The sequence below is a fragment of the Epinephelus fuscoguttatus genome, linkage group LG17, assembly GCF_011397635.1.
Source record: "Epinephelus fuscoguttatus linkage group LG17, E.fuscoguttatus.final_Chr_v1".
NCBI lineage: Eukaryota > Metazoa > Chordata > Actinopteri > Perciformes > Serranidae > Epinephelus > Epinephelus fuscoguttatus.
The window spans coordinates 13,846,628-13,872,976 of record NC_064768.1 but is presented as its reverse complement, the minus strand read 5'-3'; the positions used below and the strand labels follow the sequence as shown (position 1 = coordinate 13,872,976).

At 39.0% G+C, this 26,349-nt stretch overlaps 2 protein-coding genes and 1 long non-coding RNA gene across 3 annotated transcripts; 2 read left to right on the top strand and 1 right to left on the bottom strand.

Annotated features, from left to right (window-relative positions):
- Positions 1-3,301: 3,301 nt before the first annotated feature.
- Positions 3,302-18,101, bottom strand: LOC125905132 (uncharacterized). Its single transcript, XR_007451623.1, has 3 exons — positions 17,606-18,101; positions 7,350-7,526; positions 3,302-4,555 (listed from the first exon to the last, which is right to left on the bottom strand). It is a non-coding gene; the product is annotated as an uncharacterized LOC125905132 (long non-coding RNA).
- On the top strand, positions 8,750-12,350 carry LOC125905121 (elongation factor 1-alpha). Its single transcript, XM_049602994.1, has 8 exons — positions 8,750-8,907; positions 9,764-9,918; positions 10,478-10,657; positions 10,761-11,057; positions 11,145-11,295; positions 11,411-11,667; positions 11,763-11,997; positions 12,115-12,350. The coding sequence occupies exons 2-8, from the start codon at positions 9,775-9,777 to the stop codon at positions 12,234-12,236; spliced, it is 1,386 nt and encodes a 461-aa protein (XP_049458951.1). The 5' UTR covers positions 8,750-8,907; positions 9,764-9,774; the 3' UTR covers positions 12,237-12,350.
- Positions 12,711-26,113, top strand: LOC125905118 (elongation factor 1-alpha). Its single transcript, XM_049602991.1, has 8 exons — positions 12,711-12,856; positions 13,907-14,059; positions 15,324-15,503; positions 15,599-15,895; positions 16,116-16,266; positions 18,108-18,364; positions 21,855-22,089; positions 25,749-26,113. Exons 2-8 carry the CDS (start codon positions 13,916-13,918, stop codon positions 25,871-25,873), a joined length of 1,389 nt encoding a protein of 462 aa, XP_049458948.1. The 5' UTR covers positions 12,711-12,856; positions 13,907-13,915; the 3' UTR covers positions 25,874-26,113.
- The last annotated feature ends 236 nt before the right edge of the window (positions 26,114-26,349 follow it).

Sequence of the window (26,349 nt, the reverse complement as noted above, 5' to 3'; positions counted from 1 at the left end):
TAGATTTTTATTTTTGTATCTGTGGAATTTTTGTATTTGCAGAACTGTTACATGTTCTTGCATTTACAAATCGTTTTTGTATTTGTGCAAAGTGTTTTATATTTACAGATTACACATTTACATAATCTATCTCCATATACAGCCCTTAAAAGCAGGGGTATCCAAACTTTTTTGAATGGGGGCCAGATAAGATAATGTGGAAATACTAGGGGGCCAGCTGCCTATATGGGTTATTTAAGAAAAAAATCACCTACAAATGGGACAAGCACAATTGTTTTATCTCCTGTAAGCGGCAGCCATTGCTGTCACAATTGACCCCGGAGTCAGACTTTGGACATAGTTGCTTTAGATCAGTGAACAGTGATTTTGTTTAGACTCACAACATTGTATTTCCTGGTGAAATACAGCCTGTGTTTACTCTGCCTGCAGAGATTGTGAATCTCTTTGGGTAAACACACAGGTCGTGGTCTGTCTAGTTCTCACCCTCTTGAGCTGTGCGGATGTTTTCATGAAAGCACGTGGAGTTGTTAAACCATAGCACCTGAATTTACTGACTTTTTCACTGGATTTAAACACTATCAATATATATACTTTCAACTGTACAAGGTTTCTTAATGATACTCAGTTCTTCACTGCAGCCACTAGATGGTGCAAGAAACTAAATATTAGCCATGATCTCAGGGCTGTGAAAATGGAAACAAACATTTTAAATAACTGTTCTTAATCAAAGCATCTGTTAACAGCCCTGCATGATAAGCCCAGTTTGTTGGGGTTTGGTGCATAATCAGTGATGATCATATGAGGAATGTACTACCAGTGGTGGAAGAAGTAATTAGATATTTTACTTAAGTATTCGCGATGCTAGAATTTTAAAAAAATATTCTGTTAAATTTATAGTCTGTAAAATTATAGCAAAATATAAATATAGTGCATGGCAAGACAGTATAACATATTAATAGAATATATTATGATATATGATACAGAACAGTATAGTATGAGGTATAACATATAGTATAAGATGCAATGTAATAATAGTACTGGTAATAATAACATGATATTAAAATCTAGTATAACATATAGTATAGTACAGTACAACAGTAACACTGAATATCAGATGTATTATGGTATAGTACTGTATGTTACAGTATAGCAGGCATGTCCAGAGTCAGACTTCACTTCAGTTCAGTTCAGTTCAGACAACTTTATTAGTCTCCAAAGCGGCAATTCAGTTCAAGCAGTCACTGTACAGTACATGAAACAATGACGACAATGACAACAAGCAGCAGACAGATAGGAATACAATATTATGTCAGAGACAATTGATCAGTACATAGCTAAGGTTACAAAAAGGATGCCAACTGTGGCCCACAGACCGATGTCTTTCAAACTGTACTATACAGTTATATATATATATGGTCTGCCCAGTTCATCAAGCAGGATCACTCAGCATTTTTTTTATTTACCTCACAATGTCATTACTATCATACAGTAAGCTAGACATACACCAGGCAGAACTTATGTGTTGTCCTAAACAGATGTTAAACAAGCAAATAAATGGTAACAACTGATAACTTAAGATTTATTATTGTGGATTAGGCTACCCATATGAAGGCTATTATGCACATTATAAATGGGCCATTTTGCATAATGACTACTTTTAGTTTTGGTACTTAAAGTATTTTAAGATGCTAAAGCTTATGTGCTTATACTTAGACACTTTGAATGACTTTTCCTTGTGAGTATTTTTACCTTGTAGTACTGCTACTCTAACTTCAGAAAAAAACTGTGAATACCTCTCCACCCCTGCTGTATAAATATGTGTCACAGTTTGATCACAGGGTGTAGCTCTTGTTACCAGGATGACGTTGAAGCTTGCATCAGATTTTTGATCAATGACCCGGATGTTCTCGTGACGGTGCCGGTGTGGTGTAACGGGAATGGCCACCCCCACAATTTCCATGATATTCACACGTCCTCTTACCATTTAGCAAAATATCTAACCACGAATTAGAGTAACTCCACGAAAATTTTCACTTTGTCTCTCTGTCTACAATGGCGCCTCTTTAATACCGTTTATTTTATCACGTAGCTGGCTCAATTTCACTTTTTAATGTTGGTTTAATTCTTAACCGTCAAAACAACCGGCTTTGTAAGAGCTAGCTAGCGTTAGCCGTCTTAATAGCATTGGCAATGATTAACGTTAGTATATATCACTGATTTAAGCGTTTGTGGTGTGGATATTTGTCTTACATTTGCCCTATCACGACTGATAAACTAGATAGTGGCATTTGTAATTTTACTTGGCGTTTCATAACCTTATATCTGTGTTAAAGATTATGTTAAAGCAAGCTAGGTCACACCAGCATTGTAATATTTTTTTGATGATAACATTGCGGTTGTTTGACAGTCCTGTATGGGCTAGAGAGGAAGTATTCACTTCATTTATGTAGAATAGATTATTAAAACAGAAAACACATAAATGGGAGATGTGGAGCCTATATTCTGCGCATAGAAAACGAACTTCTCCTCTGATATATTTTATGTATTAAATGTATTCAATTTTAACAAATGGTTTGTTCTTTCATATAAAGCTTTGTTTGTTTGGGTCGAAAAAATAGATGACAGTCTGTAGGGTTTATTAGGGCTGTTGTGTCACTATCAGCACATTTATTTGTTCCTTGTTTTCACATCTAAAATCCATGAGTCACTACCACAACTCTAAAGCCAGGTGTATATGATAATATAAAGTAAGACATTTTGGAAGTAAAACTGGCTGCAGGGGGAATAACCTATTTACTGAACAAAGCATTGCATAGCCAGGATTATTTATCATTTAGGGTCCTCTTTAGGGTATTTATCATGTACTAATAACACTGATTAAGAACAGTATCCCCTGTAAGCATACCTTCAGGGATATTTAAATCCATTTTCTCTGTTATATTTGTGTATGTTAACTGATTTTTTGTCATTTCTCTCAATTAGGTTTTATTGCATGGAAGTCCTGTTAATTTTCTTCCACTATTTTGTCCTTTATCCTCAGTTTTCTCTTGTGTTATTGTTTTACCACATGCTTGGGCATACAGATCAGAGAAATTATCAACAAGTCTGATTTTTAAAATAAGATACTGTACACTTTTGTTCTGAACCAGAAAACCACCTTTGTTGGAAGCAGGATACACATTTGTGTAAGATAAAAATACTTTTTTAATGACATTTAAATTCTTCAAGGCTCAGCTGTTTAAATAAACTCAAAATACCCCTTGCTAAGCTTTTGGAACAGAAAAACATACACTCACAATCATTGACAAAAGTAGAGTCAAGTTTATTTGTGTTGTTCAGTATAACAAAACCACATTTCACATCACACAATACAAAGAGAGGGAGAGTTCTACCCTGGCTGACTTGAGGCTGCAACCAAAAGTAGAGGTGGGGGATTGATATTTCCTGCACCCCCTGAAGTAGAAGCTAAAAGGTTCATCATACCCTGGAGGCTGTGATATGCATGTGATAAACATGTCTCCTTAACACTCAGGGTGTGAAACAATTGCAGACGATAGCCTGGACACCAAAAGGGAATACTTTGTTTGCAAGTGTGAAGCGTGGGGGGAGTGTGGGCCAGGAAGCTGCAGGAGCTGTGGAACTGGCTGTGTGTTGCAAATGTGATTTATTTGCATTAACTGTCTCCCTGTGGCTCAGATTGTATTTGCATATAATGTGCTGATATTGCCATTTAGATTGAGTTAAACTCTTGCCTGTATGCACATGAATACCGGTGCTGTGGGATTTTGTGAATGTTGGCATCAATCAAAATCAGTCATAGCCTTTTTTTTCTGCACCCACACAGACACCAAGTCACGTCTTAAAACTGGCAGAGAAATACAATTCTGAAGTACCAATTAATGCTGCTGCCCACTAAGATTGTGGTTTGAAATGATTCTAAAGTATGTATATGAGTGAGTGTATGATTTGTATATGTCGATATACTGTAATGTATTACCCCTTAAATGATGTAATGTCTACTTCTGACATCTAAGCTTGCTTTCCCCTTTTAAGTTTAACTGGGAGTATCCAGTGTTCACCTGAAACAAGGAAATGTCAAGTGGTATTTTTATTATACATTATAGAAGTGGTTCCCAACACTCTTGGCTTGGGGGTAATGTCTACTTGAAACCCTCATCACCCTCTGCATATGTCTGCCATGTCAGCCAAAGTGTGATTTCCTTCTTACATTCTACAGGTTATGTCTCCTTTCTCATCCTGTCAGTCATCTCACAACCCATCAGGTCAATGTTGTGACCCCTCCAAGGTGCCTCAGACAGCGGTCTGCTACAAACTCTGTAGCAACAATTTTGATTCTCCCTTTCCTGTTCCAACACGGCAGTACCCCTGTGCAGAACAGCCAGGTCCATGAAGACATGTTCTTTCCCAGTTTGGTGGGGCAGAACTTCCTGAACATCCTGAGCCCTGACCTCAGCCCCCATCAGAAACCTTTGGGATGAACTGTGAGCCAGATCTCATTACCCAACATCAGTGGCAGACCTCAGTGGCGTTGTACCTGAATTGGAGGAAATATAAACACATGAAATTGTTTGCAGAATAATCAGAATCTTGTTTGTTGCCAAGCAGGTTTTCAGATGCAATAACTTGGTATTTTGGTCCATGATGTTCACAATAAAACAGAGAAAAGTCAAAGATACAAGTACTGCAAGTCAGAATAAGCATCTTCACATAGGGAATAGGTTACTTTTAAACACATGGGGACACATATGAATGGGGGGATAAGTGGTACCTTTGTCAGATAATTTAGAGCATCAAACACTTAATGTGCTGCATTCAGCTGAACTTGATGCAACAATTTGTGTCTGTCTGTGTCTCAATTTATGGTGTATATATCTTTTATTTTGTCAAAATGAAAGTCTTTTGCTACGATCTATCTATCCATCTATCTATCTATCTATCTATCTATCTATCTATCTATCTATCTATCTATCTATCTGTCTGTCTGTCTATGTATCTATCTATCTGTGTCTATCTATCTATCTATCTATCTATCTATCTATCTATCTATGTATCTGTATATGTATGTATCTATCTATCTGTCTATCTGTCTATACTAATAAATAACAGGATTTTCTCAGTCAGAAGTTAAATTGTTCACATCTCTCTAGTTGCTATAACCACCACTCAAATATATCCAATGACTCATCAGTGACGTGCTGCCAGTCTGCCAGTTGAATCACATTCTCCCTTTCGTGCGCATGCGCGCGCACACACACACACACACACACACATACACACACACATACCCTGCTGTAGTGAGTGTGTCTGAAAGAAGACCACAGCTGTTGTGCTTTGCTCTGTTCAGATATCAGACTATTAGAGGCTTCACCAGAAGAGCTGTGTGTTTTTAGCTTGAGTGTTTTCACCATTGATCAGTGAAATCAGTCAGTTCTTCACAACAACTATTTCTTGACACACTCATGGTCTCCAGAGGATAAGTCGTCATGACTTAGATGATCCCCTGACTTCACCTCCAGCACCACTATGAGGATCTCATTCATGGTTTTGAGTGAAATGTCTTATTAACTATGGGTTGGATTGCCTTGAAACTTGGTCGACTTCATGTCCCACATTGGATAAATTAACTTTGATGATCATCTGACTTTTCATCTAGCGCCATCATCAGATCAAAGTTTTATTTTGTCCAGCACTTTGGTTATTGGCCAAATACCTCCAAAACTGATAGCATTCCCATCAGCCTCAGCTGTTCTTTGTGTTTAGTGCTAATTAGCAAATGTTAGCATCCTCACAAGCTTACCCAAGAATGTGAACATTACACCTGGTAAACATGAGCATGTTAACATTGTCATTGTAACTATATTAGCATGTTGATGTTATGCTGTGTTTAGTTGTGGAATATAACGAAGTACATGTAGCCCAGTACAGTGCTTTAGTATACATTTGAGGAACTTGTTATGCTACGTTCTACTTTTAGTCTTCACAAATCTCTTTTGCTTCACTACATTTATAAGATAACTCAAGCCACTAGTTACCTTGTAGATTTAGATGACAAATACAAAATATATTCAACAAATAAATTAATTATTATAGACGAAGACTCTACTGATCCCATGAGGTTCACAAGCTACTCAGCTGTATGTAAGGTAATTAAAAGGATCTTCAACTTTACCGGCTGCGAGACTGAAGTGATTAATTAATGAATCAATAATTACTAAATTAAATTTACACTATTACTACTACTAATATATGTAAAATCATTATAACTATATTTAATAATTGTATTATATCATTGTCAACAATACTACTAGTACACTAAAACAGGTAAAGTACTTTGGTATCCGGTGTCACCCTGAACACTGAGTTCAGCTGTGGGCCTCTGCCATATTTCTTTGTTTCACCTTTTGTTGGCTGGAAAACTTCTGTCACTTCTTCACTGTCTCAGTTTCCCTTTCTGTGTCTTCACTTCCTTATCTTTAACAACACAATTGACCTGCATCAATCAGAGAGGTGAAATAGACCACGTTTCCCTGCCCTACAGGTAGGTTTGAATGACAGTAATTTTCTTTTAACAGGGTGTTTAGGCCCGGGGAGGATGTTTTACAGCTTTCCATCAACTGAGACCCTAAGACCACAGAAAAGACCTTAAACACCAGAGATAAGGCTTCCAACAGGTAAAGAGGCCTTTCCACATTTTTGTGGCCCACAGTGAGAGCTGTCACTGAAAAATACTGCTGGTTTAGTGTAATGTACGTGCAATAAGACACCTCCTATGAAGCCTGCAATTGAGAGAAAGTTGCAGTAATGGTTCACAAATAATGTCAGCTACCTTTTAGGCTTGCATATTTGATAGAAAATGGGTGCTTTATCTCATCTTCCAAAATTAAATCAAAAGCTGGGAAAGCTTGAAAGCTACACCTTGTAAATGTATATTTGAGTGTCAGTGTTGCTCTTTTTTACATCATTTTTACTTTATATGCTAATTCAAACTGGCTCAGGCTACATTTTTAAGCCTCTGGTTATGAATGGCAGTTGCTCAAGTCAGAAGATATGAAAAGGACGTCATGCTTTGTGCTGTACATTGACAACTAAGTGTAGTTATACACATATAGCCTTGCCATGACAGATTTGTTACATAATGTGAATTAAAACACAACAGAACCTATTTTTGATCAAGCAAACATTTAGTTTGTCTACAAAATCAGTGTATCTATCTGACATTTATCAAGGATTTATTTACAACGATTTGACAATAAAGTATTAAATAATAACTTGAATGTCCCTTCTAACCCCAGCAGAGGAAACCACACTTGTGGTCATTTTACACTCACTTTAACAATGCTGTAAACATCTCAGTCAACTTATTGACTCCCTCCTCTCCCCAGCTAGCCTCTCGTCCTCCCTTCCCACTTCTCGGCCCCCTCGCTCTGCTCCCTCCTCCTCGTGGTTGCTCTGCTCTCAGCTGAGTGAAAGCAGCAGCTGCCAAATCGAAGTGGCTGTTACCTGAACTGGAGGGAAAGTCAAGCGTGTAGTTAGAGAGTGTGTGTGTGTGTGTGATTGTATATGCTTGTGTGTATGCCAGGGGATGTCAGCTGCCTCTATATTAGGCACTGTGCCACAGTGATGGAGGAAGAAACACAATCTGACCTCCTGACCTCTGAGTAGCATCCAAGTGACAAACCAGGCCTTTTTCTTAGGTTTACGCGATTAATAACTCACATGCAGTGGATGACATTAAGATGTAAATACATGTGTGATTGTGTGGGCTACATATTCCCCAGATAAGTAAAACATAATTAAGCAGACACCTTAGCCACCTTTATATGTTGCAAATGGTTGAAAGGAGAATAAGCTGATTAAAATCAAAATGAAGTTAATAATAAGGAGAGACGTCACAATGTTAAACAATCAGTTTTTGTGTTTTATGTCTCCACCCTGAAAACATCACGTTTGATTTAATTAAACACCCGTGTGTCTGTTGCAAACAACTGACAAGAAAAGGTGTCTTGAGAACAGCATGAGTTAATCTTTTTCAGAGGGCAGGGATCTGTTTGAATGCAAATTTCAGATTTAGGTAATGTTTTCTGGCTGATGAGTCGTCCCAGAATTCCCAGTGGGTGGTTGGGAGGGGATTCAGGTGGGGAGATGTGTGCTGTTATGGTCTGAAATTGTCATTTATTTGCATTTCTCTTAAATTAATTATGAAAGTCCACTTTCCTGTGTGCAGAGTTTGAGGTTTACACAACCAAACATAAAATCAGTGAATGATGAATAAACAAACCCTGAATAACTTGTCTCATAGAGAAATATTTGTGCATCTGTGCATGTTTCAACTTTTCAGTGTAAAATATACCCTGTCCCAACATTATTTAACTTACATACTTAATTATACTTAATGTTAAATTTATTGTGTCCTACACATTATTGGTACCGATCTCTGGTAAATATTTTATCTTTTCTGCATGACATAATGTATTTATAGTTTGTTGGTGACTGGAAAATATGTTAGAAGTCAAAACAACCATGAAAGTTGTCGGTAAAATAACTATAAAACTGCTGAGCAACACGATTGCATTGTGTGCTTATACACTTTGTCCCTGCTCTCTGTTATTGTTGTCACTGTACAGTCTCTGCTATCGTTAGTTTCAGTACTGATCAAGAATGCACACTCCCCAGTGAGACATCATACATGTTTCAGGCGGTTCATCCGGTGGCGTGCTGACGTTTTTTGCAGGAATGTGTGTGATTTGCGGGGTCTGCACCGAGGAGGGCGACGGGAAGTCAGGCCGCCTCCCATTCAGTATAAAACCCCCAGTCCAACCCTTGTCTTCCTCTTTCTGTTACCTGGCTAGGGGCAGCAGCTTTGGCCGTGAAAATCCAGAAACACCGGTAAGTTCAACTTTGATTTATACGGTTAGAGAGTGTACGCGACACCGACTTTTAACAGTCTGTGATATGTGATTTAATTTAGCTGGGAGTTCTCTCCCAGAACATTGAGTCTTTTTTTTTATCCAAAACTTTGCCTTTTCGGTTATGTAACTTCACGCAGACCTGTGGATTTTTGTGTGTGAACGAATTAGCATTGAACATTTATAGCATCGCTAACTCATTTACAAACTTTTCCTTTGGCAACTCGGTCGATGTCAGCGTCTTTTGTGTGTTGAGTTTTAGCTTACACTAAGTTTTTAACAAAAGCGGTTTGTGAGGGAGGAGAGAATGTGGAGGGGGAGAGGAACAAAGAAGGGGGGCTGGAAACCGGAGAGCCGAGGATGCTGGAATGGCGTTTCTTCTTTCTCCATCCGTAGAACAACTGCATGTACTATCCAACGACAGCCGGCGGGAGTCTGGACAAAATAGCTCCAGAATATTTGGCAATCTTTGTAACTTTATACGACGTGGCCCACGGAGTTAACACGTGTCTCGTCTGGCTTGTGGCCGAGTGAGGCCTAGCAGCCGCCGCCTGTTAGCGGCTCATACCCCGTACCGTTATATTTTTACTAACGATTAAAAATGGCAATTAATTGTAACAGATTTTTATTCTATATGTATTTTAATAAGCCACCCTAACTGCTTTAAACTATCACCAGAGTGTTGTTAATACTATTCTGGGCCCGAGAAGTCACAGTTCGGTTACCGTTACATCTCCGCCCTGTGTGTTTAATGATAAGTTAACCAATCACTATGGCGTGCTTTAAAATTAGAGCTAACGGTCTTTTTTTTTTTTTTTTTTTTAAATTCTTGGTAGAAACTACAACAATGGGAAAGGAAAAGATCCACATCAACATCGTGGTCATTGGCCATGTCGACTCCGGCAAGTCCACCTCTACCGGCCACCTGATCTACAAGTGCGGAGGAATCGACAAGAGAACCATCGAGAAGTTCGAGAAGGAAGCCGCTGAGGTGAGCAGGTTTTTTGGTCTTTATCTTTATAACCGTTACAGCCAAGAGCCAAGATGGCGGCGTCAGCGTGCCCACTCTGAGCCCTGGCTGCTGCCCGGCACGAGAATGTAGCAACAGTGTGCGCGCACGTAGGGGTGGGGCTTAATGAGAGCAGCGTTGATGGTGACAGTGCACTTTAGCTAGTGAAGGCCTCAGGCTTTTGTACGAAGACAAAAAATTAAATACGTTATTTAAAAAAAATGCTGTAACCTACAGGTGATATCAAACAAACAGTGAGGCATTAATGTTGTTTAGTTTATGTACAGTCTCTTGCCCTTGAAGCTGGCATGCTAAGTGTGTTAAGTGTTAAAAATTTTACATGACCACTTGTGTGACTCAAATTAAGCTCCCAAACATCTACAGAATACATGCAGAAATAAAATTGGTGTAACTGAAGACTTTTATATGTACATCTGGTCTTGCATCAAAGTCCATAGATGGTTCTTTGTCCTACATATCTGTTTTTGAGCAGTAAATGATTAATATTTTATTATTAATGAGCTATGTAAACTTTCCATAGATGGGCAAGGGCTCCTTCAAGTATGCCTGGGTGCTGGACAAACTGAAGGCCGAGCGTGAGCGTGGTATCACCATTGACATCGCTCTGTGGAAGTTTGAGACCAGCAAGTACTACGTGACCATCATTGATGCCCCTGGACACAGGGACTTCATCAAGAACATGATCACTGGTACCTCTCAGGTAAGTGCTCATGTCAATAAACTGCAAGCTCAAAGTTTGAACCACATTTGCATGTTGGTAGTGTACTAAAAATTTAAATACATCTCTAATTTTTGATTTTTAGGCTGACTGCGCCGTGCTGATTGTGGCTGCTGGCGTTGGTGAGTTTGAGGCTGGTATCTCCAAGAATGGACAGACCCGTGAGCACGCCCTGCTGGCCTTCACCCTTGGTGTGAAGCAGCTCATCGTTGGAGTCAACAAGATGGACTCCACTGAGCCCCCTTACAGCCAGGCCCGTTTTGAAGAGATTCAGAAGGAAGTGAGCACCTACATCAAGAAGATCGGCTACAACCCCGCCACCGTGGCCTTTGTGCCCATCTCTGGATGGCACGGAGACAACATGCTGGAGGCCAGTGACAAGGTAAGGAAATTTTACCTAGTGGTGCTCAACTTGTTGACATGATGGATTAGAAATGGACTGATTGTCTTACTCTGAATCTGTCTGTAGATGAACTGGTTCAAGGGATGGAAGATTGAGCGCAAGGAGGGCAATGCCAATGGAACAACACTGCTGGAGGCTCTTGATGCCATCCTGCCTCCCTCCCGCCCCACTGACAAGCCCCTGCGTCTGCCCCTGCAGGATGTCTACAAAATCGGAGGTACTATTTGAAAAGTATTAATTAGTAAGACAAAGAAATTAGTTATTACTTTTATGTATAGCGTTTTTTTTTAACGGTAAGGTATTAGGTAATTAAACCAATTTTTTTTGCTCAGGTATTGGAACTGTCCCTGTCGGCCGTGTTGAGACTGGTGTCCTGAAGCCCGGTACGGTCGTCACCTTCGCTCCATGCAACCTGACCACTGAGGTGAAGTCTGTGGAGATGCACCATGAGTCTCTGCCTGAAGCTGTCCCTGGTGACAACGTTGGCTTCAACATCAAGAACGTGTCGGTCAAGGAAATCCGTCGTGGATATGTGGCTGGTGACAGCAAGAATGACCCACCCAAGGGAGCTGACAACTTCAATGCCCAGGTTTGTACTGACAACTTGAATAGCTTAAAGCGCGAAAAGGATAGCTTCAAGTTCCAATTAGGGTTTAATTGAGTTCTATTTCTAAATGTCCACAGGTCATCATCCTGAACCACCCTGGTCAGATTAATGCTGGCTATGCCCCAGTGCTGGATTGCCACACCGCTCACATTGCCTGCAAGTTCAGCGAGCTCATTGAGAAGATCGACCGTCGTTCTGGCAAGAAGCTTGAGGACCAGCCCAAGTTTGTCAAGTCTGGAGATGCCGCCATTGTCAAACTGATCCCACAGAAGCCCATGGTTGTGGAGCCCTTCTCCAACTATCCTCCCCTCGGTATGTACTTAAAAGCCCATTGTAAATACTCAATTCAGAAATGCTTGATAAAATTTAAAATCAGAGTGTATGATCAAGTGCAGACATGCAGTTACTAACAGTCTACTCCTATCCCAGGTCGTTTTGCTGTGCGTGACATGAGACAGACCGTAGCCGTCGGTGTCATCAAGGCTGTTGAGACCAAGGAAGTAAGTGGAAAGACAACCAAGGCTGCAGAGAAGGCCCAGAAGAAGAAATGAATGGTCATGCAGGACATCCAGCAACAAGATGTGTGCCGGCAGCAGCGGGCCACCTCTTCTCCTCTCTCTTGCCCTCACCCTGGATCATCTTCTCTGTGGCAGAGCTCTCTACTCAAGGACTGGCTTATGCTGATTAAAACCCATCGCAAAAGTTTTCGCAGGAAAAAAGAACTCCGTGGCATTGTCACTTACCTGAATCACATGACGGTGCCTCTTCTCAGTTAAGTTTAAGTTCAAAATGTTGTTAAAATGCCACAAATTTAATTGGAAAGAAGCTGCTGGTAACTAATAAAATAAATGTCTTTGAAAAAATTGAAATTGGCTTGTCTGTCCTTCACTGTGTCGCAGTTGGTAGTTTTTGGCTGTCACAGGCGAGCCTCTCTGTGTTGCAGCTGTTTTTGACCATGCTATCTGTCCAGTGATGCATTTGTCGTCCAATCGCCTCGATAGGAGTTATGCCACCCTAGCCAATAGCACCCCTCACTCTAGACTGACGGCAACAAGAGCATGCACAGCCCTCCCTCTCTTCTGCTTCAGTATAAAATCTCAGGACTGATCACATTCTGTCCTTTTTTCCTCCGCTCTAAGTCAGTGGACGTCTTGATACTTGCTGGGCACAGGTTAGTGAAATGTCTTTTAATAATGCTTACAGCTGAAATCTAAATATGCATGCTCATAACCAGGAGCTGATATTTTATTCAGAGCAGGGGCTTTAGAATCAGGTTATGTCAGCCTGAGAGACTACCAGTCAGAATCTAGACTATGAATCAAATCCTGCTTGACAATTTTAACCATTATAGCAGCATAACACACAAGGGGGGGAAAACATGCCAGCTCACCTTGAATATCTTATCCAAACCTTGTATAGCATGTGGTGAACAAATCGACTTTCTCTCAACGGGGATGTAATATACTGATAGTAAAAAAGAAAATGAATAGCTTTATAGGCACCTTGAGCCAGAAATGAGCTGCCAGATTTCTTTCTGCCAGTCATGGTAGTCCTCTCTGTCTACCGTCGTGAACGCGCACCCTTCCACCCCAATGCTGTATGGTGTTTGTGCGCGCGCGCGCTTGCATTAGTGGGTAACATGGCGGCTCTGCAACATGGAGGCCGATATGGAGCCGGTATCGAGCACATGGCGCGTGACTCATCAGAGTCGCCTTTCCGGTGTCGTGAACGAGCACCGAAAATGACAGTTGCGGAAAAGATTCCAATATGTCGAATATCTTTAAGTTGGAGTCAGTAACGCCATTTTAAATGTGTATTAGCGTCTACTACACGGATACATGTATATTTATCATGCTGGGTTTAATACTTAGCTAATGTTAGCTAACGGCCGCTTATGCCGCAATTATATCAAGGTCTCCATTAATCCCAAATCATATCAAACATAAGGCTGTTCTCTCAACTGATTTTTGGATTCAGCTGGTGTCAAAAAGACCTTGCCTGGGGGGTTGCTATTTACAGACGATTAACTTGAATTAATTAGTCACCAAAACCAGTCCCCGTATATTCATAATTTCTTTAACGTAACTTACAGGCCAGCAGCTCTCTAACGCTTGATTATTAACGTTGCAACAATAACCATCCGGTGTGCTGGGTGTGTGAAGACAACATTAAACCTGATGTATAACATATTGCAGTCAACATTATTAATGTTTGTAACCAGTACATCGAAATGGGAAAGGAAAAGATCCACATCAACATCGTGGTCATTGGCCATGTCGACTCCGGCAAGTCTACCACCACCGGCCACCTGATCTACAAGTGCGGAGGAATCGACAAGAGAACCATCGAGAAGTTCGAGAAGGAAGCCGCTGAGGTAGGTTTAAGGAACCGCCACCACTGTTTAACATATCAATAAATAAAAATCACACTAAAGGGCATATACTGTGTGAGACTATGAAGGCTGAATATCATCTTTGGATATGTGGGGGAACAAACGGGTGTGGTGAAACTGCTCACTGATATTACTTGGTTAGAAGTGCCACCTACTGTTTAAAGACATGTACTGCCCTTGTCCCTGTAACATACAGCAGATGTCTGTGAAAATCTAAACATTATTTAGCTTATGTAAAAGTTAAAATGTGTCAAGAGTTAATATAGCTAGTACAAATGTGCCTCAAGTAATCAAAAATGAGATAAACGTTACCACAGTCAGTATCCCTTAATAGGTACTTAATTTAGTAAATATTATAATCAGTAGAAAGACTAGACAATATTATTTAGACACACTTGACCAAAACAAACCATATAGCTATCCATTCTTTAAGAGGCTTAAAACACATTTCACAGAAAGTGGAAAATTAGCTCAATGCTTTTGAAGTAACTGTACAAAATGTGTACAAAGTAGTGAGGTGAATTGACAAGCAGTGTAAAAAAATGATTATAGAAAAGTAGAAAAAATCTGCATCACAAGTAGGGCTTGGTATATTTCTATATTAACTGAAATGTGTCAAAATTGCCATTGAATGCTTGGTCAAGTTCACATTTAGTGTTAGATATTTCATGATCTATATCAGGAAACTTTTCCCACTTTACATATATTTTACTTAGTGAAATACCTTTATTTGACACTAATTCATTTTGGCATATTTTATTAAATGAACAAGGGGCTAAAACATGTCTATCTTCCCCAAACAAAGGTATCTAAAATAAGAATATTGATATGGTGTTGGTACTTAAAGTCAGCCTAAAGGATTAAATTCACTGTCTCTGTGATATTTTTTAGTGAGCGCCTATTTAGCAGCTGTGCTTGGACAATAGCGGGCAGGGCAGTGGGTGACATTTCGTATATCTTGGGTTAACAAGGTGATAAGTCTCATTAGTTTCTTTAAATTTGTCCCATTACATTTCCATTACATTACTAAATCTAACTGTAATTAACAGAAATCTCCGTTTTCTCAGGTCTATTAGGAAGCAATTTTCAATAGAGACCTGCAAGAGTTTTACAATTTTGCCATTGTGATGAGGCATGATGTTACTTAAAAACAAACAAACAAAACTCAAGTTAAACTTCTCTGGCTGATTCTTACTTTTGACTCATTTAATTTCCTGCTCTTATTGTGTTCTATTAACCACAACAGATGGGCAAGGGCTCCTTCAAGTATGCCTGGGTGCTGGACAAACTGAAGGCCGAGCGTGAGCGTGGTATCACTATTGACATCGCTCTGTGGAAGTTTGAAACCAGCAAGTACTACGTGACCATCATTGATGCCCCTGGACACAGGGACTTCATCAAGAACATGATCACTGGTACCTCTCAGGTAAAGGCTCTAGTTTTAACTTGTTGTCTACGGGCTCATCACTTTATACTTGATGCATAAAATAAGCATGTTCCACAAAATTTCTTCCTGTTCAGGCTGACTGCGCCGTGCTGATCGTGGCTGCCGGTGTCGGTGAGTTCGAGGCTGGTATCTCCAAGAACGGACAGACCCGTGAACACGCTCTGCTGGCCTACACTCTGGGTGTGAAGCAGCTCATTGTTGGAGTCAACAAGATGGACTCCACTGAGCCCCCTTACAGCCAGAAGCGTTTTGAGGAGATCACCAAGGAAGTTAGCGCCTACATCAAGAAGATTGGCTACAACCCCGCCACTGTTGCCTTTGTGCCCATCTCTGGGTGGCATGGAGACAACATGCTGGAGGCCAGTGACAAGGTGAGGGACTTATTACATGGAAAGCTCAAGTCAACATACTGTAGTTGTGGACGTCCCTGGACCCCGCTTCACACTGAATTCCTTTAAATCAGTCCATTACTCATCTGTAACAGAAACTCAAGATTTGAATCATTTCTGTCAAAAGGTTATATATCATGGATTTCTTGGATTTTAACATCAAATAATTCCTTTAGAAGTAATCACTTTCCTTTCTCTTCAGATGAGCTGGTTCAAGGGTTGGAAGATTGAACGTAAGGAGGGTGGTGCTAGTGGCACTACTCTGCTTGAGGCTCTGGACTCCATCTTGCCCCCCTCCCGCCCCACTGACAAGCCCTTGCGCCTGCCCCTGCAGGATGTCTACAAAATTGGCGGTAAGGAGTGTCACCTCATAACACGTCACCACAAGGACAAGGAAGCCACGTAATGTCTAATGTGGAAATGGGTGCGACTTTTTTAATATGCAAATGAAGCATACATTTCCAGAACAGAAATGTGAACACCGAACAAAGCCAGATTTTAAAATTCTTATTTCATTTTGTTGACATCTTACAGTCAAAGGTTTTTACATGTTTTTGGAAAAATGAAATGTTACAGAAATCAGACTATGAATGATATTCGAACAAACCCCCTGTAAAGACCTACAGAATATAGATAGGAATACATCTGGAAGGTTAAATGTATGTAAAAGCTACTGAAGTGAAAATTTTTGGCTCAGAGTTTGATTAGAAAAACATTTTGAGAAAATATCATTTAAAGCTGTGTATAGTAAAATTCCCTACATTTTCACACTGCAAATTAGACACGATTGGTGAAAATCTTGAACTACAATTATTATTTATAGTACAAGTTTTCTGACATTTTTTGTTAAAACATGCAAATGATGCATTATTCAATTAAATATATTTTGTATAAAATGTCAAATGTCAAACACTTAAATATGTATTTTGGACGTTTTCTTTCCTCTAGTCTGAAAGATGAATTTAATAGAAGCAAAGTAGCCCAAAAGGCGTGTCTACTCAATAACCAAGAAGCGCTGAGAACGAGAATCTCTACATCAAATCAGTCTATGCAAGATTTTCTACCTCTTTCACTGCAAGGACAAAACCACTTGTACAGTCACCATAATAAACCAACCAGCATAAATCCAAGTCCTGATTTACGCTCATGTTGGACATTATAAAAGCAGCAGCACAACTCTCTCTGTAATGAATGAAACTGATGGAAAGTAGTAGTAGTCTTACTGTAAGATATAGGGTGAGCCTCTCACTTGCTCAAGATGATCAGAAATTAAGGATAAAAAAAGCTTTTAAATGATCTCAGTCTGTGACAGAGCAGAATACATTCCTCTCCCTCCATAGCTCTCCAGCAGTGCCACTCCCTACCAGGGATGCCAAATATAATGCAAGCGCTTATGCTCTATAACTCTGTCTAGTTATGTCTGAATGAAAGTGTGAGGAATTTCGGTATTAATGCTCGAAAGTAAAATGCCAAAATGACAAAAAGCCATTACTTTAACACATAGATGAAGCCTACAGTGTCACGTGTCTCATATCTGACAAGGGGTTAATTTACCCATCAAAACAAAAATGGGTGGCGACCAACACTTCAACACCTGAGTCAATGCAAACTAATAATAAAGCAAAACTTGGATCCAAAACACAGGCACAATATCAAAAACCAAACACAGAGGCACAGAGTCGAGGTACTCACCTGAAATCCTGAAAGTTGCACTAACTAGCAACAGCAGCTTGTGGTGTAATTGGAGACTGTTGTTTCATCACACCGTAGACTCAGCCTCTGATACCTGTTCAGGGACATGTTCTTGGAGCGCATCCAGACAGTTTTTTCCAACTTGCTCAGACAAGATAGTGCCAGGGAGGTCAAACTGGATGTACTGGATAATGCTAACTTAAACTACACCTGTACCCACACCCAACACATAATAAATACCATTGTGTTACTCTTCTTTGTAGCAGGATCAGGTCTATGACGTTTCAAATGTTGTGAAATCGCAGATGATATATCCAAGAGATGACTGCAGAGAAACACTTATGAGATGTTCATTGAGACTTTTATTTACAGCTGTTAGAAGCCTTTATTGTTGTGTTTGAAAAAAATAAACCTTGCTTTTGTGTCTCCTAATTTTTAAGTTCTCTAATTCTGAAGCGAACTGAAAAGCGTACTAGAAACTTGTTTCTTCCCACTCTCTCAGGTATTGGAACCGTCCCTGTCGGCCGTGTTGAGACCGGTATCCTGAAGCCCGGTATGGTCGTCACCTTTGCTCCCCCCAACCTGACCACTGAGGTGAAGTCTGTGGAGATGCACCATGAATCTCTGACTGAAGCTCTCCCCGGTGACAACGTCGGCTTCAACATCAAGAATGTGTCAGTCAAGGAGATCCGCCGTGGAAATGTGGCCGGCGACAGCAAGAACGACCCACCCATGGCAGCTGACAACTTCACCGCCCAGGTGAGTCTCAGGAAAAGACGTAAATAAAAAAAAGAAGGAATGTTTGTATTTACATAACATAAGTGTGCTCATTTTTATCTCCCAGTGATTTTACACAAAGGAGATGCAGACCCAAACTAGAACACACCAGACATAATTGGTGTTTTTTTTTTTTACTTATTAGCCTAAACAATAAATGCCAAAAAAAAAATAATGTTACTTTCTTGTGTTTTTAAACCAAATTCCCAGAGTCTTTCTGTCAGACAAACCTGCTTTTCTCTTGTGAACTGAAATCTACTTGTTTCTAACAGCAGCAAGGACGTAGCCATTGTACATGGGGCACCTGCCCTACCAGGTGAGCTAGTGGGTGCCCCAAAGCACAGATATCTCACCAGAAATTGACTGGTTGAAGTTAAAGGGGAACACCACCTAAATTAGGAATTCCAATATGGCATTTCCATGACCTAAGAAAGGTCAATAAATATTCTTAACTAAACTTAACTTAACTTCTCCCTCTCAAAGCCAGAAACCAGAGAGATTGGTCTCAAACTTGTGATGTCGTCAAGTATAAAGTCTATGGCTGCTCCATAGACAGGGAGTGGGAGCCTGATTTTGTGGACCCACAGAATGTTTATTTTCTTTTTTATAACGACTTGAGCTTTATCCTGTGATACTGTTCTTAGTTCATGAATGGAACAGAACAGAACAGTGTGATCTATAGATTGAATCACAATGTCTGATCACAACAACTTCTGGGTAGAAAATCCCTGCGTCACATCCATTAAATGAAACAGTGGTGAGCAAATACTGCCTCAATTGATTAGTTTTTGCCACTTAAAAAGTCCCACCCAAAAAATCCAAATCAGTTTGTGTATACTAGATTTAGAATATTTAAATGCTTTATGTTTCTGATGGGGAAGCATTTATCTTAAAGCCACCAGATGCCATTGACATAAACAGTAATTTTACTTTGCAAAACAGGCAAGTTGCTAGTTGACTGGTGCCTTGTAGGGCAAGGCAAAGAAAATATTAAAGGTGCTGCGCAGTGATGGGTCGGGTCCAGGCATTTTTATGCAATTCTGAGCAACAAGCAGAAGAATTGGAAGACATTTAGGAATTTAGCAACACAATCTGCCTTTTTCATCAGCTGAGGCTTGAACTCAAAACCTCTGAGACTATGGATCAATTTCTATCTCACTGAGCTAATTAGTCAGTGACAATTCATGTGTAGCTTCACAAACTGTGAAACAAAGTCAGGCGTGCAGGTTTAGCAGCCGTCCATGCATGGAAAAGCAGATTTCAAACCACTGTAAAAAATTCAGTTATCGAAAACAAAAATCTGAAAATACACATATTGCATCTAGACAGCATGGAGATGTTGGTAATTTATTTTAACAATGATTGATTGCTTCATAAGTGAAAAACTGATGTTTAACTAGTTGAAATATGTGCAAAGTGAGAAGCCTCAGATGGTTTCACACTGAAGTATTGACACTGGATCTTTGTGCAAAGTTTGGTTTATTTTCAAGCATGAGAAGGCAGATTTTCTAGCAGAAAAAAGACATGAAGATGCTGCACAGTGATCAGTCACACTCAGGCAATTTTAAGCAATAAGCTGGAGCACAAGAAGATGGTTACATTACAATGTGGATTCTGCACCAGTTGAGACATGAATCCGCAACCTCTGGAAACTAAGACAGTCATCTACCGCTCTGAGCTAATTGGCAAGTAGCAACTCAACAGTGGCTTCACAAATTGAGTAAGTCATTCACTGTTGTGTAGGAAAGCAGCCATCCGTGCATGGAAAGGCAGATTTGAAACCACTGTAAAAAATTCAGTTATTAAGACAAAAATCTGAAAATACACATATTGCATCTAGACAGCATGGAGATGTTGGTAATTTGTTCGTAACAATAATTGATTGCCTCCATAAGTGAAAAACTGATGTTTAAAATTGCCATTTTTACATTGACTCCAATTGTTCACATTAGAGCAAAATTCAAAATGCTGTCAAAAATTCAGTTTTGAGATAAAATTCTGAATTCTGATTTGCCACACATCATCTACCATGACTCTAGAATTTTGTCATTTTTTTCATGAACATTGAAGATTTATTTAGCAATAATTTGCATGTATATGTTTACAGTACCGTTTACAGTCAAACATTTTGATGCACTGTAGGCTCAATTTTTGATAAATCAAAAATCTGAGAAACAGTTTTTGTAGGACAGTCTGAAGATGCTCTGTAGCAGGTTTATTCAGTATTGGGGCTATAGTTTGATGAAAGTTGTGAAGTTGTAGCACGTATGGTTAATTTGTTATGAATTTTCAAAGTTTTGAACTTTAGACGTTTGCTGTAGCGCCACCATCAGGACTATTGGCTTGAGTTTACAGCTGAGGATATCTGGCATGAGACTGGACCTTTGTGCAAAGTTTGGTGAGTTTTCACCCATTGAAGTATGATTTCCTCGGAAGAAGAAAGAAGAAGAAGAAGAAGAAGAATACCTAGGATTACAATAGTGTCCTGGCAGCTTAGCTGCCCGGACCCTAATTAAAAATTTAGCGCACAGATAAACTGATATTGATTTTTTTTTTTAGCTTGCCAAAATACATTTTGTTGTTGCCCCCGTCCACAGCAGTACATTGTTTAGCTTTCATGTTGGTAGATTTGGTTTATCAAACACGGAAACAAATATCAGATAGGTTGGACCACTGTGTATAATTATATTTACACAAACAGTTATGGCTAAAAATGACCACAGAAATAAACAAGTGTGTCACTTTAACATATCTCCACAATTTAAGTGCCAGTCTACCCGAAAGGGATTGTTGTTGTAAGTGCAACGTCACAGTAATTTAGTTCATAACATTTTTCCCAATTTATTGTCAATGGAGCTGACTTAATACCTATGACATCACCAAGTTTTATCACCATCATCATCTGTCACTACTTTTAAGTGTGCTTAACTATTTCTGTGAGTGTATTTCCCCTTCAGTTAAGGCTACCATTCCACAGCAGAGTGGACGTTGAACAACACTATTTAACATTCCTGTTAGACCACACAGCAGTGAGTTGACCTCCATCTACTGTTGTGGTAGAATAGAGAGCTGCAGGGATAATACTTATTGTAGGCAAACCTGAAAGTTGGCATGGCACTGGTTCCCTTGGCAGAAAGCCAGTGGGATTTTTCCATTGGATTTTGGATTACTATGGAAAATAACCTCCGTGGCAAATAAAAGTTTATGATAAATGTTTTGTTCAATAAGATAATCTTGACAAATTAACACCACCTCTATGATATTATATTTTTGAAGGAAAAATGCCATGGTCAGACGTAAATAACTAACATTAGGCTATAAACAAACTACAGCACAGTCACATGACTTTATCGTCACCAACACACGAAGGCTGTAAAGCACTGTTGTATAACTCAGTGGTATCCAGCAACAACCAGTCCACATCCTGAGATGTTGCTCTTTTGACCTCCCTCCATTTTCTCTCCCTCTGCAGGTAATCATCCTGAACCACCCCGGTCAGATCGCCCAAGGTTATGCCCCTGTGCTGGACTGCCACACCGCTCACATTGCTTGCAAGTTCAGCGAGCTCAAGGAGAAGATCGACCGTCGTTCCGGCAAGAAGCTTGAGGACAACCCCAAGGCTCTCAAATCTGGAGACGCCGCCATCATCACCATGGTGCCTGGAAAACCCATGTGTGTTGAGAGCTTCTCCCAGTATCCTCCACTGGGTGAGTGAAGAACTGTTTCCCCTTTTTGTTGTTGGTCTTTACAGACCTTTTTTTCCATAGCAGACATTTTGACATGACATAGCAGGACAGCTGTGACTGATAATAATAATGGTTCACTCTATTTTGGTGTGCAGGTTTTAAGGCGCAGTTACAGCTGCTATCATAAGTCAAAATGTCTGCTGTGAAAAGAGCTGCAATAATCAATATCTTAGCATGACTATGCATAAAACCTACAGTCCCACATAGAATTTATCACCCAACTGTGCAGCTTCCTTGTCTGCTTCTACTGTCTGTTTTAGTACTTTACAGCCAATAGTTTTGGTTGTCTGGCCCCTACATGAACTGCAGGCAGCTGTTAGAAATAAACCTCTGATAAACCCCACTGTAGTGTTGCTTAAAAAATGAGAGCACTACAGCCTGTTAAGTACAGTTATGTTGGCCTCCAATTCTCTTAGCCATGGGGGCCAACACAACAAAATCGTGGAGGTGCGTGGCTCGAGCTCACACCCTTGCCTAAGTTGCAATTGTGCAAAACCACTGTCCGCACTATGCTAACCCCAAGAAGCAGAAAACATGCTTTAGTGACTAGCTGGTGAACACAGTGGAGCATTTAGCAGCAAAAAAATCAGATATTTCCCTCAGGAGGTGGTGGAGACCAAAAACAGAGCTAGAAGGACAAAAACATACACACACACACACACACACACACACACACACACACACACACACACACATACATACATATATATATATATATATATATATATATATATATATATATATATATATATATATATATATATAGCTACACAGCCTTGTCTTGCATTAGAAAAGCACACAGTTAAAAACCAAAGACCTAATTCCAGATGTGTATTTACAGTTTTCCCATTTGTTTAAACACATTTCCTCAAAGTATAGCTACATTTTTCAAAATTCTTAACACAAAACTTAGCCATTTTGTCAAAACTCCAAATCTTTTGCAAAAAACAAATTGCTGCACTCAAAACACGCGAAATAACAATCAAAATACTGCTACATATGTTTTGGCTTTATGAGGCCATGTTAAATATTCAGATGTATAAAATTGTGTATTTCTTTATCTTTATATAGTGTTTGAGCGTGTTTGAGTTGGAGTCAGACCAAGGGGTAATTAGTATGGGGTGCCGTTTGTAAAGTGTCTCACGCTGAAAATAACATCAACATTTTGCCACATTTAGCTTCAAACAATGTTTAAAAAAGTATTGTGATTTTTTTAACGTCACCTTTTACCACATTTACAGCAATATTTGTTAACTTAGAAATATATTAAAAAGTTAAATCTAAATATTAAATGTGGCACCTAAATGTTAAATGTTAAATCTAAATATTAAATCTAAATCTAAATACTAAATCTAAATCTAAATCTAAATATTAAATCTAAATCTAAATGCTAAATCTAAATCTAAATATTAAATCTAAATTTAAATCTAAATGTTAAATCTAAATGCTAAATATAAATATAAATATAAATGTTAAATCTAAATATTAAATCTAAATCTAAATCTAAATGTTAAATCTAAATGTTTTGGGTGAAACTAAATATTTAGCTAATATGCAAATTCACACTGCCGGTCACCGGAAGTACCAAAATAAAAGCTCGAGATGGTCAGACTGTTTATAGAATCAAATAACGAATTAAAACCAACTTATCGGGGGAAATGGACACTTGAACATACATTAGCGTGATAATAACTACCTAAAATAACAAGAAACGTGTTTGAAGAAATTTTATTTGACGTGTACTTTGAGTTGTTAGTGTCCCTTCGGAGGGACTAACAACTTAAGCTAAGCTAACAACCCTTAGCTCTTAGCACCGTTAGCAGTGTCTGTAATGACTCATTAACTCTTAAACGGTCCGTGAAAAAAATATTTTTTTCCAGCGGATGTCTTAGTTACAACATGATTGAGCTAGCAAAGCAGTTTTGTGTTGCGATGTGTGGTATTTATTCAGTTTTGGGAAATCACGATGTCTAGAAAGCACCAGTGGCCGCAGCAGCAGCAAAGCTATCAGGACGTCATCTGTTAAATGTCTCCCATTGTCGGATACGACATTAAACTACTCCAGTTAGCTCAATCATGTTGTAACTAAGACATCCGCTGGAAAAAATATTTTCTTAACGGACCGTTAGAGTTAATGAGTCATTACAGATCGCTAACGGGCTAACAGCTAACAGTTAGCCCGCTAATCTACGATAACCATGTTATTAATTTCAGACCGTGATAGTAATGTTTGTTCAGTCATAGTGTTTATAGGCTTTACAAACACCAGATTAGTCTAAACGGTGATACAGTGACGTGAAAAACGTGAGATGTGCATATATATATGTTGCTAAACTCCGCTGGTTTTCTACCTGGAAGTATTTGTAAACAACAAGGTGATTCCCTCAGAAGGGACACTAACAGCTCAAAGTACACATCAAATAAAATTTCTCCAAACACGTTTCTTGTTATTTTAGGTAGTTATTATCACGCTAATGTATGTTCAAGTGTCCATTTCCCCCGATAAGTTGGTTTTAATTCGTTATTTGATTCTATAAACAGTCTGAGCTTTTATTTTGGTACTTCCGGTGACCGGCAGTGTGAATTTGCATATTAGCTAAATATTTAGTTTCACCCAAAACATTTAGATTTAACATTTAGATTTAGATTTAGATTTAATATTTAGATTTAACATTTATATTTATATTTATATTTAGCATTTAGATTTAGATTTAATATTTAGATTTAGATTTAGCATTTAGATTTAGATTTAATATTTAGATTTAACATTTAGATTTAGATTTAGATTTAGCATTTAGATTTAGATTTGATATTTAGATTTAACATTTAACATTTAGGTGCCACATTTAATATTTAGATTTAACTATTTAATATATTTCTAAGTTAACAAATATTGCTGTAAATGTGGTAAAAAGTGACGTTAAAAAAATCACAATACTTTTTTAAACATTGTTTGAAGCTAAATGTGGCAAAATGTTGATGTTATTTTCAGCATGAGACACTTTACAAACGGCACCCCATAAATTAGGGTGTGAAATTTTGATGACCCGTGTGTGCCAGTCTAATAAAATGTGTTAAATGATGCTTTGTGCTTAGAGTTTAGCAAAAATGTGATTTAGAATTTCTAGTTAAGGTACAACAGTTCAAAAAATGGGATTGTGCTTAGAGCTCTGCAGTGGAGTCTTGTTGTTAATACATGAGCTTCAAGTTTTCAGAATTATGTGATTAGTTTAATTTCTCATGTGTATGCAATTGAGAAAAACTTATGACTCAAATGCCAACTGAGATTGTGCTGTGAAAATGTCACATCTTTTATTTCAATATCACTTTCACAGAGGAAAGAAACTTTATTTTAGTATTATAACCTTTTAATTATTATTTATAATTAACAAGGCTGAAGATTAAGACAAATTGACAACACGTTATCAACAAGTGTTTTATTTACTTTGCTTCTAGTATTTATGAGCTTAATTACAAAGATCTTTAGCATAATATGCACTGTATATTCATCATCTATAAGCTTCACTTTAAACACAGAGAAGACACATGTTTATGGCATCTTTTCAGCCTCTCATTGACCTCTCTGTTTCTCATTTTTCTTGTCCATCTCCTCCTCTCAGGTCGCTTCGCTGTGCGTGACATGAGGCAGACTGTGGCCGTCGGTGTCATCAAGTCCGTCGATAAGAAGGCAGCCTCTGGTGGAAAGGTCACCAAGTCTGCACAGAAGGCCGAGAAGAAGAAATGAATTCTCATGCAGGACGTCCAACAAAGAGTCATGTCTCAGCAGCAGTGGTCCGTCCCATCCCTTTTTCTTCCCTGCCACCCAGCACCGTCTTCTCTGAGGCAGAGCTCTCTACTCAAGGACTGGCTTATGCTGATTAAAACCCATCGCAAAAGTTTCCGCAGGAAAGGAAGGCTTGTGCCTTTTAGGGGAAACAATGATCATAACTAAGTTGAAACCAAAACAATAAAAATCTTAAACATTGCCAAATGAGTAGGTTTCCTTTGTGTTTTATTACAAGTATTTTTTGATTGCTAATTGCAGCAGCACTCTTCCAGAAGCCTAAAACATAGACACAGCAGGACAATTTGATCACTAAGGCCAAAACACACTGGATATTTAACAGTCTGAGGCCTTTTTGTAGGTTAGAGAAAGAGAGTACGAAGAGATGAGGCAGGCAAGCTTTTAAGGTGTGTTTTATAAGACATAGCGTACAAGAG